This window comes from Crocuta crocuta, unplaced genomic scaffold, assembly GCF_008692635.1.
Source record: "Crocuta crocuta isolate KB4526 unplaced genomic scaffold, BGI_CrCroc_1.0 scaffold1714, whole genome shotgun sequence".
NCBI lineage: Eukaryota > Metazoa > Chordata > Mammalia > Carnivora > Hyaenidae > Crocuta > Crocuta crocuta.
In genome coordinates this window covers 46494-56691 of record NW_027529579.1, presented here as the reverse complement: position 1 = coordinate 56691, position 10198 = coordinate 46494, and the positions used below count along the sequence as shown (strand labels likewise).

General features: G+C 37.8%; 1 protein-coding gene across 1 annotated transcript in view; it reads right to left on the bottom strand.

Moving 5' to 3' along the window:
- The window catches only part of LOC144229586 (dystrophin-like), a gene marked incomplete at its 5' end in the record, with an annotated part of 111510 nt that overhangs the window by 63084 nt on the left and 38228 nt on the right, over positions 1 to 10198 (bottom strand). The window contains 1 exon segment of the mRNA XM_077761689.1: positions 10176 to 10192. Within this exon segment, the coding sequence (XP_077617815.1) occupies positions 10176 to 10192 (17 nt within the window).

Below are 10198 nucleotides of genomic sequence, written 5' to 3'. Positions count from 1 at the left end.
CGTCTGCGCTATTTATGAAGATGCCAGGATTACAGCCATTAACATATTTTAAGAGGAAATGAAACAGGGATAGAAGGAAGGAACAAATGTGAAAGGTAGTCAGAGGGCATCAGGGATAATATCTCCATGTGCGTTGCTTTATAGATGTGTTCCTTCCACATCTATAAGTCGTTTCCTTGCCCCTACTCACAATTTTTGCTTATTTAAGTTGTCGTATTTATGTGTCTATAAGAAAGGAAGTCATGATGAGGCTTGCATGTGAAAGAGAGCTAGTCAAAATAATTTAAAGCACCTGCTACCAAAAAAAGAAACAAAAAACATTTACTGAGCACCAATTATGTACTAAGTATTTGGCTAGGCAGTAGAGAAATCAGAAGAGGTCTATCTGATTTTCTGGCTGTAGCACAGTATTTTTTCCTGATTACACTGCTTATTTTTACTGTGATAGCCATCAAACATTCACTAATCACTTATAAAGTAATAGGAAATAAGATGGAATTTCATAGCAGTAACTGATAACTTTTAATCTTACTAAAGATTGAGGAGAGCTGACTAGACACTAAAAGCACTACTTGATTGCATGGCATTCTTAGGCTTTTCAAAATCCTCCTTCACCTTCCAAATATTTCATTTCTACTTAACACTAGCTATTTTTTAATACAGTTTTGGCTTCCCAATTGCCCAGTCTCACAATCTATTATTTCAATCCTCTTGCTCATTTCCTAAGTTTAGTTCTGCTGCTTGTGCGGTTGATTTCCAAAACGTTCTTTATACCTGACAACAATTTTCACTGACATGCCTCCAGTGAGGCTTTATATACTCTCTGCAGTATCTTCCTAACATGTCTTCTGGCCTCCTATTCAACTGTGCTCTAATTTATCTTATAAGATATATCTTCCTACAAAATTAAGATAAATTTTTCTAAATCACCACTCTTTAGTTTAATTTCTCATCAATAATAGCTACCTATTATCCATGGAATACCTCCATGCCTGAGTCTTGAGTTCAAGACCCCTCATGGTCAGGTTGTAGTCTTTTAGCGCTGAAGACAGTGCAACACATAATCCAGGCAAGTGACATACACCCTACATTTCTGCCAACTCATCTCCTTTGTCCAAATAACTCACTGTTTTTAATATTCTCAAGTCATTTGCCATATTCTGCCTTGTACAATGGTCACTTGTTTTCTGTCTTTATCTGCTGTACTAGCATGACTTTCCTGAGGAAGATTCCATATATAGTCGGTCTCTATATTCTTCATAGCACCCATTGTGCTTTAATGAGTGTTTGTTCAATGATATGGAACAGAATGCAATGGAATGAAATCAAATGCCAAGTCCTTTAGCAGGATTACACTTAAAACTTCCCCATTACGTGAGCATCAAAATCATTTTAAAGGTCACCAGAAGAGGGTATTTCACAACCTTGGCAACCCAAATGCTTGAGATTAACTAAGCTGCAAGCAAAGGCTAGGTGAGTGAGCTTGTAAAAGACCATTTCATTTGTATTCATCAGTACTTAACATAGAACATTCAGTGAAGTCAGAGTGTAGTGCATATGTCATATTTACATCTGCAGATTCTAATAGCTTATATGGTAAGGATTTTGTTGATGCTGTTACTAAGCCGATGTAATTAAAAACAAGAAGTCTAAACCTCTCAAAAGAATTGGAAAGTTGGCTAGTAAACTAAACCTTCAACCACATTTCAGTCTGTGCTTTGAGACAAATGGCTCTTCAGTCAAATACTTTCTTTTTGATGGTAAGACCCTCTAAAATAGCAAGCTTCCTTCCCATTAATCAATGCCCAAGCCCACAACAGATTTTTCCTCAACAATACCGTCACTCCTTCAAGGGAAACCCTTTAATTCCTTATCAACAGCATGGTCGGTCTCTTAAGACAAAAGTAACCCACCAGAATTATTTCTGCCATGTTCCTCTGCAAGGGGAAGGAGAAGTTCAATTCATTCATTCCCAAGAGAATAACTTTTGGGTGACTCAGATCTAAAGTAAACCTAAAGCAAACTTTTGGGTGACTCAGATCTAAAGCAACAGCTATGAAGAATGACTGGTTTTTCCAAACTTTGCAGCACACTCCACTTTTCCCAGTTACCCAGAGTCAACACTCTGGCTACATTTAACAGTAACCACCAACAGAGGTTTGACTGGTTTCGCCTTGCCTAATGGCAGATTCCGTACAAGTGACCTCTCCCCACAGTGATGCACAGTGGTTGCATTTCAGGCCTGCCTCATAATAAAATGCTGTTCAAATGGATATGGCAAAAGGTCCTGTCACAGAACACAGAGAAGCATATCTGTGATATCCACGGTGCACTTGCAAGGCCCACAAACTTTTTTTTTTTTTTCAGGTTTCCAACAGAGGGAGTGTGGGAGGGAAGAAGTAGGGAGCGAGGGAGATAGAAAGAACCAGGCAGAGGCCTCTGACCTGAGTAGAATTTAAATGGATTCCGGGCCACAAAATCTGTGTTTTTTCTTTGATTTGTCATCTGTAATCATCTCTTAGAAAAAGAAGGAAGATGACTAAAGAATGTAATGTCTAACTATACATAGCTAACAACCCTAAATGTTAACTTAGGTGACGAGTGTGGCGATGCAGCTGGGTGGAGTTGCTTTCTTCGACTACTAAGGTTGCTGATGTATTTGGTTGTCAGAGGAAATTTCCTTATTTTCATTCACCTACAATTCTTGGGAAGAAAAGCTGCAAAGTGAATTGATGACTACTTAAATCAAGCTTCAGTTTGAACTCAGTTGCCTCAAGAAAGAACATTTATCTTTTTCTGTTTTATGAAGCATGGCAAGAATAACAACAACAAAATATACTCCTTTTAGTGTGTACTTTTAAGAAAATATATGCTTCCCATTTAAATAAATTCAACTACTGTGGCACCTGGGTGACTCAATTGGTTAAGTGTCTGACTTTGGCTCAGGTCATGATCTCATTGTCTGTGGATTCAAGCTTTGTATCAGGCTCTGTGCTGAAAGCTTGGAGTCTGCAGCCTGCTTTGGATTCTGTGTCTTCCTCTCTCTCTGCCCCTCCCCTACTCTCTCTCTCACAAAAATAAACAAACATGAAAACATTTTAAATAAATCCAGACACAGAGAACAATCTGATGGTTATAAGAAAGGAGTTGGGGGGGGGGGTCAGTGATGGGTGAAATAGGTGATGAGAATTAAGGAGTACACCTGTCCTGATGAGCAAGACATGCTCTATGGAAGTGTTGAATCCCTATACTGTACACCTGAAACTAATATTATACTGCATGTGAACTGGAATTTAAATAAAAACTTTAAATAAATAAATAAATAAATAAATTTAACACCTTTATAAATTCTTTCATTTTGTTAAATCACTTTATTCTCCCCATAATTACTTCAAGTAACAAAAGAGTACTATCAATTGCCATGCTTTCTCTTAGCTATATGTTTTTCCCTGATCCTAATTACCTAAAAAATAATATAGCCTGAAGTGGGTTCAAACAGCTAAAGGTAGAAGTTGGCCTCACTCTTTGGAAACCAATTCCTTCTGTGTCTCTTTACGCACGTATATGCATAAGCCCTTGATGTAAAGGATTAGATAGTCAACTTGCATATAATTCTGTTGCTTTTTGTGTCAAATTATTCTCATCAAAACAATTTCATACTCATAAGAAATGGCATACTTTCAAGTAGTGGACAATCTATTCACATCTTATGACAGTATTAGTCCAATATTTTCCATTCCATTGACTCTATTATCTTCTAGATTAAAGTGCAAAAAAATCAGGTAATTGTCAGAATATGAAGATTCTAGATGGCCTGTCTATCCTTCATGAAGAGCCTGTTCAGGGTTTCAAGCTGACACCTTTCCTTGTAGTTGCCCTAAGTCACTCACACTCATGGCCAGCCTGACATTACTCTGTCATTTCTCTTTTGGAGTCCTTCCTGGCTTCCTCTTCATACTCCAGGGATCCAGTGCCAACATCATTCCCTCTGATGTTCAATGTTACTAGCCTTAGTCTTGCCCTTTGCTAAAAAGCCTCACATTCTAAATCCAATAGAAACACTAAAACCAATATTATCTCCAATGTGAAGATATGAAAAACATGAGAAAAACTAATTATTTATTTGTTTGTTTAGAGAGAGAGAGAGAGAGCAGGCACACAAGCAGAGGAGGGGCAGAGACAGAGGGAGAAAGAGAATCCGAAGTCATGTCATGACCCGAGACAAAATCAAAAGTCAGACATTTAACCGAATGAGCCTGCCAGGTGACCCTTAAGAAAGCTACACATTTAGTCAGTAGAAAGCTGGATCGTACTCTGGCCTCCAGGATAAAAAGACTGTCAGGTTGAGTTTCTTTGCAAACCAATCTTGAGCCAAGGATTCAGATGCAAAGAGCTTACTTGGGAATTGATCTCAGGAGGCATTATGAGTGAGACTGTGAGGCAGTTTCCCTCATGGACACCTGGGGCCCAGTCTTGCTGGGAAACCTTTGAGAGACTGTGGGAATTAAGAAACACCTTGGAACTGTCCCACCATGGGCAAGAATTCTTGGGGATTTATCCATCATCTCCCATTCCTCGTTGGCTAATTAACGGAGACTCTGGCAGCACTAACTCTGCTTCCTTTGCACCCTCAAACTGGCTGAGACTCTCTTATGGCAGCAAATGTCTTCAGACACGGAGAAGCCATTAGTGTATACAGAAAATGTTTGCATGCAACTTCCAGGGCAGACCAAGGGAAGAGGGTGGCATAGTGTCTACATTAAGAGTGCATGATCCACCCATGAAATGTAGTCCAGTTTAAGATCTAGCACTGGATCTAATTTCTGTATCAGATGCTCAGTTACATCATGACAAATTAGCCTCTTTTCATCACAACTTTCACATGTAATTTAGAATAGATTTATTTTTTCTTCCCTGATGTTACAGAGTACAAGTAGCTCTCCCCATACTGCTTGATTATAAACTGCTATGGCCAAAATGGCTGTGAGGGAATGAAAAGCAAAGGCCAGCTTCATTTGTCATTGAATCAGAAGCTCATTAAATAAGAAAAGAACTCTGAGACTTAGAAGGAACAGTATCTTGCATCTACAAAGAATAACTTTCAACCTAGCTCTGATAAAATGTTATAAAAAGAGACAATATACTTGAGTGAGATGCAGATTTAGCAGGAATGAGTTGAGGGAGCAGATATTTCCTTTAAAAGCCATGAATCCAGGGGCGCCTGGGTGGCTTAGTCGGTTAAGCGTCCGACTTTCCCTTAGGTCATGATCTCACGTTTCATGGGTTCGAGCCCCGCGTCGGGCTCTGTGCTGACTGATGGCCCAGAGCCTGGAGCCTGTTTCAGTCTGTGACTCCCTCTCTCTCTGACCCTCCCCTGCTCATGCTGTCTCTCTCTCTCTCTCCTAGAAATAAATAAAACATTAAAAAAAAAAAGCCATGAATCCAAGACCCACAGAATCCTAAAGAGAGTTGTCAGATAAAATCCAGGATGCCAACTAAGATCTTAATTTTAGATAAACGGTGAGCAATTTGGGACATACTTCCACCAAAACAGTATTTGTTGCTTATCTGAAATGCAAATTTAACTAGGTTTCGTGGAGTTTTATTTCCTAGATCTGGCAAACCTAATCTGGACCAATTATGAAGGTTATTCTCTGTGTGTATGTTTTGTAATGGACTGAGCAAGCTCTTGTTCCCATAGTAAAACCCAGAGCTAGTTTTATAATGGTAAATATATCAAATAAATAAATCAAAATCCCAAATCAGAAATAACTGTCACTATTTGCAGGCAACATGACTTTAAACACAGAAAATCCTTAAAAAGCCACCAAAAAGTGTTAGAACTAATACATAGTTAGAACTAATACATACGGTAAAACTGTAGGATACAAGAACAATATACAAAAATTGGTTTATATAGAGTAACAACAAACTGTCAGAGAGAGAAATTAAGAAAACAACCCAATTTACAATTCCTTCAAAAAGAATAAAGTACCCAGGAATAAATTTAACCTAGGAGGCAAAAGATCTCTATGCTAAAAACTGTAAGATATTGATAAAAGAAACTGAAGAAAACACACATAAATGGAAAGATATTTCATGCTTACGACTTGGAAGAATTAATATTATTAAAATATTCATATTAAATAAAAAGCATCAGAATGGGTAAAGAAGAAGTCCAACTTTCACTTTTTGTAGACGACATGATACTCTACATAGAAAACTCAACAGACTCCACCAGAAGCCTACTAGAACTGATCCGTGAATTCAGCAATGTTGCAGGATACAAAATCAACGTACAGAAATTGGTTGCATTTTTATACACCAATAATGAAGCAACAGAAAGAGAAATCAAGAAACTGATCCCCTTCACAGTTGCACAAAAAAACATAAAATACCTAGAATAAACCTAACCAAAGATAGAAGAGATCTTCATGATGAAAACTATGGAAAACTTATGAAGGAAATTGAAGAAGNACTTTAGCCTCTACTACAAAGCTGTCATCATCAAGACAGTATGGTATTGGCACAAAAACAGACACACAGAACAATGCAATAGAATAGAGAACTCAGAAGTGGACCAACAAATGTATGGCCAATTAATCTTTGACAAAGCAGGGAAGAGTATCCAATGGGGAAAAAAAAAAATGCCTCTTTAACAGATGGTGCTGGGAGAACTGGACAGCAACATGCAGAAGAATGAAACTAGATCATTTTCTCCCACCGTACACAAAAATAAACTCAAAATGGATAAAGGACCTGAATGTGAGACAGGAAACCATTAAAACCCGAGAGAAGAAAGCAGGAAGCAACCTCCTTGACCTCAACCACAGCCATTTCTTACTTGACACATCCCCAAAGGCAAGGGAATCAAGAGCCAAAATGAACTACTGGGACCTCATCAAGATAAAAAGCTTCTGCAAGGCAAAGGAAAGAATCCATAAAACTAATAGACACCCAATGCCAATGACAGATAAAGGGCTAGTATCCAAAATCTATAAGGAACTCCCCAAACTCCACCCCCCAAAAACAAACAATCCAGGGAAGAAATGGGCAGATGACGTGAACAGACACTTCTCCAAAGAGGACATCCAGATGGCCAACAGACACATGAAATGGTGTTCAGCATCCCTCCTCATCAGGGAAATACAAATCAAAACCACACTGAGATACCACCTCACGCCAGTCAGAGTGGCTAAAATGAGCAAATCAGAGAACTCTAGATGCTGGCGAGGATGTGGAGAAATGGGCACCCTCCTACACTGTTGGTGGGAATGTAAACTGGTACAGCCCCTCTGGAAAACAGTGTGGAGGTTCCTCAGGAAACTAACAATAGAACTCCCCTATGACCCAGCAATAGCACTGCTAGGAATTTACCCAAGGGATACAGAAATGCTGATGCATAGGGGCACATGGACCCCAATGTTCATAGCAGCACTCTCAACAATGGGCACCCTCCTACACTGCTGGTAGGAATATAAGCTGGTGCAAACCCTCTGGAAAACAGTATGGACGTTCCTCCAAAAATTAATGATAGAACTCCCCTATGACCCAGCAGTAGCACTGCTAGGAATTTACCCAAGGCATACTGGAGTGCTGATGCATAGGAGCACATGCACCCCCATGTTCATAGCAGCAGTCTCAACAACAGCCAAAGCATGGAAAGAGCCTAAATGTCCACCAACTGAGGAATGGATCAAGAAGATGTGGTTTATCTATACAATGGAATACTAAATGGCAATGAGAAAGAATGAAATCTGGCCATGTGGAGCAACATGGATGGAACTAGAGGGTGTTAGGCTGAGTGAAATAAGTCAGGTAGAGAAGGACACATACTATATATTTGCACATATAGGTGGATTAGGAGGAAGTTAACGGAGGATGAAGCGGGAGAAAAAGGAGAAAAATAGTTGGGTAGAGGGAGGGAGGNAGCTCAGAGCCTGGAGCCTATTTCAGAGTCTGTATCTCCCTCTCTCTCTGACCCTCCCCTGCTCACGCTCTCTCTCTCTCTCCTAGGAATAAATAAAAATATTTTAATAAAAAAAATATGGTTTGGGCATAAAACACAAACACACAGATCAAGGGAATATAATAAAAATCCCAGAATTAGATGATGCACATATGGTCAATTAATTTACAACAAAGGAGGTAAAAACATAAAATAAAGAAAGGCCACTCCCTTCAATAAATGGTGTTGAAAAAAGGGCAGAATCACATTTGAAAGAATGAAACTAGACTACTGTCTTATACAATACACAAAAATTAACTCGAAATGGATTAAGACTTGATGTATGAACTGAAACCATAGCCTCTTAAGAGAATACCTAAGTGGTGAGCTCTGTGACAGTAGTCATGGTGATGATATTTTTTCAGATTTGCCTCTAAAAGCAAAGGTAATAAAAACAAAAATAAACAAGTAAAACTACATCAAACTAAAAGGATTCTGCACAGTAAAGGAAACCTTCAACAAAAAGAAAAGATAACCTACTGAATGGCAGAAAATATTTGCAAATCATATATCCAATAAGGGGTTAATATCCAAAATATATAAAGAAATTAATATGACTCAACACCAAAAACACAGATTTTAAAATAGGCAAATGATCTGAATAGACGTTTTACCAATAGGCATGTGAAAAGATGCTCAACAGCACTAATCATCAGGGAAATGGAAATCAAAACCATAATAAGCTATCACTTCACAATTGTTACAACGGCTATGACCAAACAAACAAGCAAACAAAACCCTATGAAATAACAACTGCTAGGGAGGACGTGGAGAAAAGTGAACCTTGTGCCCTGTTGTTAGGAAAGTAAGTTGATGCAACCACTATGAAAAACAGTATGAAGCTTCCTCAGAACACTAAGAATAGAACTACCATATGATCTCGCAATTCAACTTCTGGGTGTTTATCCAAACAAAATGAAAACAATAACTCAAAAAGATATATGTACTCCTATGTTCACTACAGCATTATTTACAATTGCCAAGATATGGAAACAACCTAAGTGTCCAGTGAAGGGTGAATAAAGAAGATGTGGCATGCATGTGTGTGTGTATACATATTCATACATACACATATACACAATGGAATATGCTCAGACATAAAAAAATGAATTCTTGCCATTTGTGATAACATGAATGTACTTTGAGGGTATTATGCTAAGTGAAAGAAGTCAGAAAGATATAGACAAATACTGTATGATTTCACGTATATGTAGAATATAGAAAACAAAACACAACAAAACTTACAGATAAAGAGAACTAAATGGTAGATGCCAGAGGGGAGAGGGGTTGGGGGGTGGCAAAATGGCTGAAGGGAGTCATGAGGTACAAACTTCCACTTATAAAACAGTAAGTCATCTGGACGTAATGTACAGCCTAGCACAACAGTCAGTAATATCGTAGCGCATGTTTGAAAGGTGTCGTGAGGGTCCACCTTAATAGTTCTCATCACAAAATAAAGAATGTGCAACTCTGTATGACAATGAATGGTAACTAGACTTATATTGCTGATCATTTCACAGTGTATACAGATTTTGAATCATTATATTATATAACTAAAATCTCTATTATGTTATATGTCAATTTTACCTAAATTTAAAAAATGGATGCTGAAGAAAAAAATAAAGAAATATACCTGTAGAAACTCTACTTTTAGAAACAACAAACACTTTCTGGCAACCAAAGAGCGTAAGCTGTAAATATACAAATAAACTGAAAAAAGATACGATGGAAATATTGCGAATAATAGGTTCTGTATTTTATAGAAAAGCGATGTTACAGATATTCATTTTAATCAAATTGGACTATTCAAAGACTTTATAAATTGAAGGTAAAAACATGTACAAAAATATCTTGTCTTATTAGTTAAATTTGCATTGCAAGTAATCCCTATAGAGTCCCTCTTCCGAAAAACCAAAANTGCCAGGAATGCACTTGCTTTTTTTTTTTTTTTTCAAATATGAAAAAGCCTAATTATGCCATATTTGAAAAAACAAGTATTTCAAAAAAAATAACCGGTAAAGATGACTCTCAAAGTCTTCTTAATTGAAGCTTTAATTCTTTCTGATCTGTAAACCCTGATATGTGCATATATGCGTGTATATAATACATACATATATACACAGAGTTTGGTCTCCAATAGAAAGCAAACAGCATAAAATATACTAACCTTATGTTGTTGTACTTAGTGTT